We start from the raw sequence: 12,213 nt of genomic DNA on the forward strand, positions 1-12,213 counted from the left end.
GGTGGGCCTGGGTTCCCGATGGCCCCCTACTGTTACTTTGTGGCGGAGCGACAGGGCAGGTTGAGACCACCTAGGTGAGAGGTGGGCCTGGCCCTGGTCGGCGTCCGCGGTTACTTCATAATAACACGCTTAACAAGATCTTGGTATTTGATCTGAGTTGGGTCGTTGACCTTATACGCACTAACCGCCACGTAGGACAAGATATGGGCAACCGGCGTCGTGGTATCAGCCGAAGCACTTTTTGACGTCAGCGATTGAGCGGTGCACGCCGGATTGGACCGTAAGCCCGCGCTTGTATTAAGGGGGCTAGGTCTGCTTCCGGCCGCGTACACAACGTACAGGTGTGCAATGGGCGATGGGCCCAGACCCCTGCGCGCTTAGGATTTAGACCGGTGTGTTGACCTCTCTGTTGAGCCTAGGTAGGGCTGCGACGTGTTCATCTCCCGAGGCCGGACATGGCCCAGGAAAGTGTGCCCAACCAGAGGGATCGAGCGTGTCGGGTAATGTGATGCACCCCTGCAGGGAAGTTGATCTATTCGAATAGATGTGTCCACGGTAACAGGCGACCCGGAGTTGTACCTTGACCTTATGACAACTAGAACCGGATACTTAATAAAACACAACCTTCCAAGTGCCAGATATAACCCGGTGATCGCTCTCACACAGGGCGATGAGGGGAGGATCGCCGGGTAGGATTATGCTATGCGATGATACTTGGTGAACTTACCATCTACTCTCTTCTACATGCTCCAAGATGGAGGCTGCCAGAAGCGTAGTCTTCGACAGGACTAGCTATCCCCCTCTTATTCTGGCATTCTGCAGTTCAGTCCACCAATATTGCCCCTTTACACAGATACCCATGCATATGTAGTCTAGATCCTTGCTTGCGAGTACTTTGGATGAGTACTCTCGGTTGCTTTGCTCCCCCTTTTTCCCCCTTTCCTTTCTTCTCGGTTGTCGCAACCAGATGCTGGAGCCCAGGAGCCAGACGCCGCCGTCGACGATGACTCCTACTACACCCCGGGTGCCTACTACTACGTGCAGGCCGCCGCCGACGACCAGGAGTAGTTTAGGAGGATCCCAGGCAGGAGGCCTGCGCCTCTTTCGATCTGTATCCCAGTTTGTGCTAGCCATCTTATGGAAACTTGTTTAACTTATGTGTGTACTCAGATATTGTTGCTTTCGCTGACTCGTCTATGATCAAGCACTTGTATTCGAGCCCTCGAGGCCCCTGGCTTGTATTATGATGCTTGTATGACTTATTTCTTTTTAGAGTTGTGTTGTGATATCTTCCCGTGAGTCCCTGATCTTGATCGTACACGTTTGCGTGTATGATTAGTGTACGATTGAATCGGGGGCGTCACAGGCGCCGGTGATGACGGCGGGGAGGGAGGGTGAGGGGGGCTAGGGGAAGAGGGGCTGGGGCGCGGCCCGTCGCCCATGGGGGCGACGCTGTCGCGAGAGATTATCACCAAGAGTGTGGTTAATAGTAGGCATCATCTATTTTTATGTTTAGTTCTTCGATATCATGCAAAACTATCCTCTTTACCAGTCTTTGTATGTAAGTCAAAAAAACTTGGAATCATATTATTCTTTGCTTTGATTGCCGTGAACCGCGCCGTCGCCAAATTCACGCGAGCGCACGCGCTTTACATGCATTCTCAATGCGTGCCTCTAGCATTTTAAAGCAATGAAACCTCCTCCTTTTATGTTGTTCATGTCTAGTCCTGGCCATCTCCGGCCCGGCCCTGTTGGCCCACCCAGGCCTGGCCCTAAAATCCAGGGCCTAGGCCTGATGGGCTTGCCCATGGGCCGGGCTTGGGCCTGAGTTTTGTGCCCACCAGCAGGGCATGGACGGGCTTGGGCTTGGCATATTGGCATTTTAAGAAAGAGGCCCGGCCCACGGCCCTATGCCCTAAGGGCTTTTCACCAGATGGGCCGGGCTTGGGCTTGAAAAGTAGGCCCGCTGGTAGGGCCTCGGCCTCAGTTTTCTGCCGTGGGATTTTTTAGGCACGGCCCAAGCCCGGCCCGGCCCATGGCCAGGTATAGTCATGTCCTTCCATTGTGACCATTATGGTACTAAACATGTGAGCCACGCACTAGTCAGTCCTATGTGAATGGTCGTTGGTCGTGTAAAGCCCAGCAAAGCTGATCCGTGTGGGCCGGCATGCATGTGCCCATGAGCTTTTCCTAGACAGCTGCATGTCATGTTGTGCAGGCCTAGCTGCCACTTCATTATTCTATATCAAGAAACAAGCTGCCACTTCCATTGCTGGATGGATAGGTCCGCTCTTTTTCGCCTTGCATCTTCTGTAAACCTAAAAAATAGGCACTTTTTTGGCATAGATTCTCGGAATTGCTGCATCTTCTTTCAATCACCAAAATATAAATCAATTCCACATATGTATCTTTTTCATTTTATCATACAGATGTATATAGATGTATTTTAGAGTATAGATTCACTTACTCTGCATTGTATGTAGTTCATATTAGAATCTCTAAAAATGTTTATATTTAGAAACGGAGGGAGTATATGCTATCAATTAATCTTGGTTTGATTCCGTCACCCTTAACACGTTAAAAACATAGCTTTACTAGTCTTGGCCATGCCATTTCTTAGGATCACAATAAATCCAATCTGGAGCAATGAATGGTTGTTTAATCTAGCTCAGTTACTTGATGAAGCAAAAAAAGAACATATTTTTATTAGTCCACACAACAATGGCTTGTTTGGAATACTTAAGACCTGCTGCTGCTGCTCTGTTTTTATTTCCCAACTAGATCGTCGATGGCGCGCGTTGCTGCGTCCGTCTATTTGTAATATTGAATGTTAGTAATTGATGCAAATATGTGGAGGCATTATACAAGAAAGAGTAATAGATGACGGGAGGCTCCCCTCGGTGCTCTGCGGTGCTGGTTTGGTGGAGGTTTTATGGAGGTTTGATGGAGGTCTGTGGCTGGCCGGTACGGGCTGGTGGTGGTCGAGCATCTCAAGGAGAAATCCTTCTTGCGGCCTTTGCCGGAGCTGGCGACGGCGGCGCCTGCGGGCGTCGCGCTCTTTCTTGGAAGCGTCACTGATGTATGGTGCTCCACCCCTCACCCCGCGGCCTTGGCTCCGAAGGGAAACCTCTGATCTGCGGGATCGGGCGATGAAGGCGTCTTCACGTCTTCTTCCTCCTTGGGGGCATCGTCTTGGAGCCGGCTACAACCTGAGACCGGTGGATGGCGGCATCTTCGCTGCATGGAAGGGCGGCATCTTCGCCGCGTGGGATGGCGGCATCTTCGCCGCGTGGAAGGGCGGCATCTTCGCCGCGTGGTTTGCTGAGGTGGCCGTTTCGGGGGCGCCGATTTCTGTTTGGCAACGATGATGGCGTCAAGAGGAGCTTGGGTCGCAGCTCGGGCTTTGGTAGTCAGATCTTTCCGGCGTGCCCGAGGTGCTCTTTAGGGCACGGTCAGCGCAAGTCCTGCATATTTCCCTTGTGAGGCTCGTCGTCAAAGTCGGAGTTGTCGGTTGTTGGCGCGTGTGGCCATCTGTTGGCATGTGCCGTCATTGCTCTGTGTAGCTGTTTGTGGGGGCGGCTTCGTTGGTGGAGCTCTATGGTGAAGTCGGAGTCGCCCATTCGGAGGTAACCGGTGATGACGATGACGCTTGCGACTCCCCGGCGGATGTCTTTTCTTCTTTGCAGCTCATGTTTCATGTCGGTGGCCAGGTTGGCCGGTGGTGCCCATGTTATATGGGTTGGGTTGTCTCGGTTTTAGCCCGGTTTTCCGTCAATTAACCGGGCAATTCTCACTTCTTCTTAATCAATGAAAATGGCAAGTCTTTTGCCTCGTTTCAAAAAAAATAGATAAAGGCACCAACGCCATATTGGTGAAAATCAATAAGCCCGCTCATTATACAAGAAAGAGTAACTGATTTGATGGCATCTTAAAATACAAAATTGGTTGCCATAATAGTAGTTTGCAGGAAAATATAAAGTTAATTTCAACAGCAGTCACAACACATTGCATGCCAATTTGAAGTTGAAGGCAATGATTTACCTGAGATGAAAGATTATACCCTTCTTTGTTAGTTGATGGCAGTTCAGAGGAAAGTAAATATAGCTCAAATCTTGACAATAACAGGTGGATAGATGTAATATATATCTTAGCCAAATGGATTTTACATGCTTCCATACTTAGCAATGGACTCGTAAAGATTTAGACTGTTGTTTCTTCACTTCATCCTGTAGGTTCAACAAACACATACTTCTCTTATCAACCCGGCCACTTGATGCTATATCAACATTGGTTCTGATACTTCAAAGATCAGAGAACAGTCATTACACACGGTGGATAATAATATTATTGTAAGATCACATATCAAGCAGTAGCATGTACCTTGTGTTGTTACAATGCAATACATGTTTCAAAGATATATAGCAGCCTTGCGCAAAAAAAGATATATAGCAGCCATTATATTCCAATAAATGTGTTGAAAGTGTTGATTAACAATTACTTTTTATTCCGATCAAGCATTTGTTGTAGGTAATTTATATCATCTCTATTAGTATTGTAGAGTTGACTGCAGAAAAATACCCTTGTGCGAAACATATTTTTCTCATGACATGTTGCAGTCTTATCAAACGGATAAGAAGATGTACGCATCATCTTGTTCTAGTGAGAAAGAGCAACCAAGTAACAACAACAACGATCTTTAAGAAAACAAGAGGGCTCCCTAGAATTTAAAAGGGAAATAATACTAATAAAGTAGCAAGTCATTGTCGGCATCAAGCTACAGCACACCCTTCCTAAGGCTAACATTTTGCAACTTCTCATGCTTAGCTTTAAATTATGTTTTCCCGACCTTGCATGGAATAGAACTGTATAGCACGAGATGAAATATTTCAACCCCCGTGCCTTCACTAATTGATGCATGTGAGTTTATATTGATAGTAGATCATCAGGTAAGGTACATAAACACATCACACCACATGACTTGGAATCTAGGTTTGTCAAGATTTTTGATTCAAATGATGCATTAATTAGCACGATCTAGTTGTGTTTGGTCAACTGCAACTAAAAATTATGTTTTGGGCAAGTAAGTGAATCATAAAGTGACGAAACAATGAAACCACGGTTAGAAACCTTCTTCAGAAAAAAATGACATTAAAATAATAAAGAAAAATTAAGCAAGTGATGGTGTACAAGAAAGGGGATTTAGAGAAAGAGGAGGTAAGGGATAAATCCCTACAGAGGTAGATACGATTGCAAGGAGAGCTCGCTATGCCTGATACAAAAGAACAAACCAACATATAACTGAACATGTAATAAATCAAGAATTAGGGAAAGAAGTGTCAGGTTGACTTGAGCATGGCGCATAAGTGGCCTCCCTCAGCCTTCTGGTGATCTTCAGATCTTGGCGAGCTCCGGTGACGTCCCCGCTCCTCAGGGTGCTGGCCACGGACGACGAAGCGCTCCGAGCGTTGGTTCCTTTTTGCCCTGTCGGATGGCGAAGATGCCTTTTGTGGATGTTGTCCTTCCTGTCGGATCTTGGACTTCCCGACTTCTCTCGCCTCACATGGTCCAATGGTTGGAGTAATCCAACAATTTGATTAACAGAACCAACAAACTTTCTGAAGAGAAGAAATAAAATCAGTAGATGGAATACGAACCACGAGAGAGGAGGGGTGTATGATGGAAATATTCCCTAGAGGCAATAATAAAATGGTTATTATTATATTTTCTAAATCATGATAAAGATTTATTATCCATGCTAGAATTGTATTGACCGGAAACTTAAATACATGTGTGAATACATAAACAAATGTTGTGTCCCTATTGAGCCTCTACTAGACTAGCTCGTTGATCAAAGATGATTAAGGTTTCCTAACCATAGACATGAGTTGTCATTTGATAACGGGATCACATCATTAGGAGAATGATGTGATGGACAAGACCCATGTGTAAGCTTAGCATTTGATCGTTCAGTTTATTGCTATTGCTTTCTTAATGTCAAATACATATTCCTTCGACTATGAGATTATGCAACTCCCGGATACCGGAGGAATACCTTGTGTGCTATCAAACATCACAACGTAACTAGGTGATTATACAGATGCTCTACAGGTATATCCGAAGATGTTTGTTGAGTTGGCACATATTGAGATTAGGATTTGTCACTCCGTGTATCGGAGAGGTATCTCTGGGCCCTCTCAATAGTACACATCACAAGAACCTTGCAAGCAAAGTGACTAAGGAGTTAGTTACGAGATGATGTATTAAGGAATGAGTAAAGAGACTTGCCAGTAACGGGATTGAACTAGGCATGAAGGTACCAACGATCGAATCTCGGGCAAGTAACATACCAATGGACAAAAGGAATTACGTATGTTGTCATAAGGTTCGACCGATAAAGATCTTCGTAGAATACGTAGGATCCAATATGGGCATCCAGGTTCCGCTATTGGTTATTGACCAGAGAGGTGTCTCGGTCATGTCTTCATAGTTCTCGAACCCATAGGGTCCGCACGCTTAACGTTCGTTGACGATATAGTGTTATATGAGTTATATGATTTGGTGACCGAATGTTGTTCGGAGTCCCGGATGAGATCACAGACATGACGAGGAGCTCTGGAATGGTCCGAAGGTAAAGATTGATATATAGGACGATACTATTCGAACACCAGAAGAGTTTCGGAGTGCATCGGGTAGTCATCGGATCGCCGGAAGGGGTTCCGGACACCCGCGGGAGGTCTATGGGCCTAATGGGCCAAGGGGAGGGACACACCAACCCACAAGGGGGCTGGCGCGCCCTCTCCCTGGTCGGCCGGCCCTAGGGGAAGGAAAGGGGGAGAGTTGGCCACTCCTGCCTTTCCCTCCTCATGTGAGTAAGGAAAGGGGGGCACCACCTCCCCCTGCCTTCCTCCCGCACACGAGCATGGCAGGGGGGGGGGGCTAGGGGTAGGAGCCCAAGTGGGATTCAGCCCCACTTGGGGCGCCTCCTGGCTGCCTCCCCTCTCCCCCCACCTATATATATATGTGGGAGGGGCGCCACACATAGCTCACAACAATCCCTTAGCCGTGTGCAGCGCCCCTCTCCATAGTTTCGTCCCTCGGTCCTATTTTCGTAGTGCTTAGGTGAAGCCCTGCGGAGATAGCATCACCACCACCGTCACCATGTCGTCGTGCCTCCGGAACTCATCCACTACTTCGTCATCTTACTGGATCAAGAAGGCAAGGACGTCACCGAGTTGAACGTGTGTTGAACGCGGAGGTGCCGTACGTTGGGTACTCGATTGGTTGGATTGCAAAGAAGTTCGATTACATCAACCGCGTTAACAAACGCTTCTACTTACGGTTTACGAGGGTATGTAGACACACTCTCCCCTCTCGCTGCTATGCATCTGCCTGGATAGATCTTGCGTGTGCATAGAATTTTGTTTTGTTTTCCATGCAACGTTCCCCAACATTGTAGGGGTACAAAAGAAATGCCCCAGCAAAGAAGATATTGAAGGATCACATATATAGGTGATCGGGCATGAACTAAGGAGGGGGAGGCAGCGGGAATGTAATGCACATCAACTATCAACGCCAGCGAGTAACGCACCTCCACCGCCATTATGGATCGCATCAACGATACCCTTAATCCACTGCTCCGATTCTCCTCAGCCGCCGCCGCAGCGCCCCTTCGCATTGCCTAGCGTGAAGCGTGGACTCCTTGTCCCAGTGGGCTCACATCACCCAGGCCCAAGCACCTTCTTTTGTTTTCCACAAGTAGGCCTTCTTCAATGGGAGACGAGCGATTTTGTCGCTGGAGCAGCGGCCCAGCTTGTGTATTGTTTTCTATCGACATTCGGATGCTTGGACGGGTTTAGAAGGAAATCCAACGGCCAGAGACGCCCACAATTTTAGATCTGACGACCAAAAACTCTTATGGCCTGGGAGGGCGGGAAAAGTGCTTAATTATAATATCTCTACATGAATCAGGAAACTGAACAATGAATGAAGGAGAATAGCATATACATAAATAAAGCAACGGCTAGAAAGAAAGACAGTCAATTCATTAAATCAATCAACCAACTATTGTAACTAACATTCCTTCCTATATGTTATCAATTCAGCTTGGTTTGGTTTCACTGCCCTTAATTCATAAAAAACGTACCTTTACTGGTCTATGCCATGACATTTCTTGGGATCACAATAAATCAAATCTAGAGCAATGAATGGTTGTTTAATCTAGCTCGATTATATGATGAAGCAAAAAAGACCATATTTTTATTAGTCCACACAAAAATGGCATGTTTCGAATAGTTAAGACATGATGCTACTGCCCAAGGCTTTGCTTTTGCACCTGCCCTGTTTTTATTTCCCAATGAACTAGGAAAATAAACGATGAATGAAGGAGAATAACATATACATAAATCTATGATCGGCTAACAAGAAAGACATTCTTTTGAATATCACCATCGATTGCTCAAGAATAATTCATTGCATTGCAAAGGCCTTGTATGGCTGGTTGAAACATCAAAATTTCAACACCACCAGCTACACCAGCCAACTACTTAGGAAATAAGGATGACCCATTCATTCATGCAGTCCAAGTCTAGGATCAGATTCATTCGTTCCTGCACTCCCAATCAGGGATGGTCCATCAATACACTTACACTGGATTGAGTCCAAATCATCCTACAAAATAAATCTCAAAAGAAGAAGCTAATGGGACTCACAATAAACTAAACAAACTACGTCGATGAACTTAATCAAAGACATGCCAGCTTCTGTTAATCCTCGCCTCGCCAACTATGATGGTCTCCGGGTTCACCATGCCATCCATCTTCAACAAGATCTTCAGCCTGAATGGTCACTGGTCATCGACGCACCTCTCCTGTAGTGCCATGCAGCCTAGAGTTTCAAAGAGACAGACAACATTTGAATACAAAACAAGCTAAGAGCTGCCAGCCAGCGAAACAAGAACCATCAAGCACTCACCAGCACTGATCCACAACACTAGAACAAACATCATCATCATCAACCTCTATGGTACCAACACCAAACAACAAGAAAAATATATGCAAAAGGCCAAGGAATATATGTAAAAGCCATGGGAGCAATCAATATCATCATCGAAACTTGACAGCCATTTTCTTGATTCTTAGCATCTCACAGTCATGAATTCACATCATATCCCTAAGTTTCACAATAGAAACAACAAGGATTCAAAAAGGTGTGAAGTAGGTTGTGGTTGAACCAAAAAATCACCTCTCTGAGATGATTGCTTTGATTATGCTAATTCTTAGGCAATCGAGAATTGAGCTAAATCTGCATGCACTGAAGGCTAGTGGTACATAAATGTCTATCCAACTAGTAAAGGATGTGCATTTAATGTTTGCATTACTATGGATAGCACACAAAGCCCACGAAACATGACGACCTTACAGCTTATGTAAGTATAGCAAAATGCACATATATAATTTCAATTTCTTACACATAGTAGCTAGATTATTATTTGGTTCTGTTGGCTCTGGCGTGGAAACTATGGGAAGATGGTAAAGCAATGGAATTGGTACACTCCGATTTCTGGGAGTTGTTCACTTGATGAAGTTCTACAGTGTATTCAAGTCGGTCTCTTGTGTGTTCAAGACCGTCCGGATGATAGGCTACTCATGTCATCGGTTACTTCTACGTTAGAGAATGAAAGTGCATTGCTCCCAGCACCAAGGTAGCTTGCATACTCTGCTCTATGGAATTTCAAAACTGAAGGATGAAGGGTAAACGTGGAAAACTCGGTGAATGCGGTGAGTATCAGGGGTGTTAGATGTCGAGGGTCTAATTGTAGTGTGTGTGCGTGTGGGGGGGGGGGTGATTATGTACTCCTGCTGTGCATATACTTTACGTGCGTCATGGTCTGGTCCCATCTTAAATTATGGTTACTGTTGCATGTGCCATGTTGTTCTTCATGCTATTTAGTACTTCAAGTATGTTCTGACACATGCATGCTAATTATTGCTTTTATCATGGTTTATATTTTCAAATTAATCATGAAATTGCCTAATTTCCCAACATAGTCTAATGTGCCAACAATGCACTTCCATCACTAATTTTTCTTATGAATATATACTTACATTGGGTTGGAAGTATTTATATTCAATTATTTGAGAATTTAAGACCTAGCTGAAGCCTCTTCCACAGATTAGGTGCCTCACTTGAGCTAGCTCTTTCCACCTCGATCATCACCATTTCCTCTAACAATCGACTAACCCTCACCAGGGCGATGATCTCCCTCCCGATCGCCTCAAACATGATCCCACCACACCCTACCTCTTCCTTCCTCCTCATCACAAACCCGTCCTCGCGCCCAATCTCCTCAGCCTTATCCAGCACTGACCCAATGTCCACACCTACCACAGCAAATCGAACCCGGTCCGGCAATGGCCCAAGCAACCCGCTCAGATCGCATCCGGACGCCAACGCTATTATGTCGAACGCGTTCAGCTCCCTCACCTGCTCCATTTCCGCCTCCCATTTCGTCACCTCCGGCCTAGGATCAGAGGAACCAGCTCGGATGATGTTGCCGAACGAGGACGTCCCATCTAGTTGTAACCAGGAGTGCTCCATGATTTCTGCTATCTTGATGCGACTGTCGGGGTTTGGGTCCAGCATCCGGCCGACGAGGCCCCGGAGCTCCGGCGAGAACCACCTGGGGCACCGGAATCTGCCGGAGAAGATCTTGCGGTACATGCCCATGAGGTTGCCGTCGTTGAACGGCAGGTAGCCGGCCGTGAGCGAGAAGAGCGCCACGCCCGAGGACCACACGTCCACTTCGCCGGCGTCGTACCGCTTCTTGTAGAGGATCTCCGGCGCGACGTAGGCCGGGGACCCGCAGCGCGTGGCCGCGAGGCCGTCGGCACCGAGGTGCCGGTCGGCGAGGGCGCACAGCCCGAAGTCCGTGAGCTTCAGGTCGCCGTGCTCGTCCAGCAGGAGGTTCTCCGGCTTCACGTCGCGGTGGAACACGCCACGGGAGTGCACGTGCGCCAGCGCGGAGACCAGCTGGACGAACAGGCGGCGCGCCGTGGGCTCGTCGAAACGGCCCCGTTCGTCCATCACGGACAGGAGGGTGCCGCCACGGGCGAGCTCGAGCACGAGGTAGACGGTGGAGCGGGATGCCAGGACGTCGAGGAGGCGCATGACGTGCGGGTGGCCCTGCACGCGGCGGAGCGCGGCGAGCTCCCGCTCCACGGACCGGCGCGCCGCGGCGGCCTTCTCGGGAGAGCACGGGTGGTGCGGCTTCCGGACGGCCTTGACGGCGACGGAGACGCCGGTGCGGATGTCGCGCGCGCGGTAGACTTTGGACGATCCACCCCGGCCGAGCACGCGGCCAAGCTCGTACCGGCCCTGCAGGATCTTCGAGTAGCTCTCCCCGGCGGCCGGTGAATCTTCCGGCCCCATGGCCGGCAAGATGCTAGGTGCGTGTCCTTTGTCTGTCTTCTTTCTTTAGAGTTTGTTGCCTCTGGTTTTGTGCAGGTAGGAGGCACGACTCTGGTTATGTCCCTTTTATGCAAGAGCTAGTTTCGCTGGACTTCCATCGTTTCGAGAAAAAGGTTTTAGGATAAATGAAGAAAAAATATCCCTGAATTTTTCTGTAAATACTCCCTCCTTTCACCAATACAAGTTGTTTTAACTTTTTTGTGAATCGGATGTATATAGACACGTTTTAGTGTTGTTCGCTCATTTCCATCCGTATGTAGTATAATTTGAAATATCCAAAACATCTTATATTTATGAACGGAGGGAGTACTAGTAAATAGTCGATTTGATCGCAAAAAGGAATTTAGTTTGACTAGCAATATAGAGAAGTAACAGAGTTCAATAACATTCAGATTCATACTAATCATCTGGAAATGTTTTTTCATATAGTGTATAATTATGTTAACTTTAACTAATCAATTTTATTGAAGCAGCCAGAGTGTTACTTTGGATACTATCTCAACATTCAGACCAGTAATGATTGAGTTGGTTCGGTAGTAAGCTAAAGTAAAAGGGTGGAGGCAAGATCATTCCCTCAAAAGAAAAATGTTGGAAGTATGATCACGAGCTCACCATTGGAAAGAAAAAAAAACAGACTTTGCTATTACACTAAAGTTTGTGCAAGAAATTGGTGACACCTGATTTCAGGTCAGATACGAGCAGTACAAGTTTTGCTCAGATTTGGTTGACTTTCACCCAAATTCAAAC

At 47.0% G+C, this 12,213-nt stretch overlaps 1 protein-coding gene across 1 annotated transcript; it reads right to left on the reverse strand.

Annotated features, from left to right (window-relative positions):
* Positions 1 to 10,109: 10,109 nt before the first annotated feature.
* Positions 10,110 to 11,478, reverse strand: LOC123055052 (CBL-interacting protein kinase 22-like). The gene has a single exon (XM_044478961.1). It carries the CDS (start codon positions 11,425 to 11,427, stop codon positions 10,126 to 10,128), a length of 1,302 nt encoding a protein of 433 aa, XP_044334896.1. The 5' UTR covers positions 11,428 to 11,478; the 3' UTR covers positions 10,110 to 10,125.
* Between the last annotated feature and the right edge of the window lie 735 nt (positions 11,479 to 12,213).

The sequence above is a fragment of the Triticum aestivum genome, chromosome 2D, assembly GCF_018294505.1.
Source record: "Triticum aestivum cultivar Chinese Spring chromosome 2D, IWGSC CS RefSeq v2.1, whole genome shotgun sequence".
Lineage (NCBI taxonomy): Eukaryota > Viridiplantae > Streptophyta > Magnoliopsida > Poales > Poaceae > Triticum > Triticum aestivum.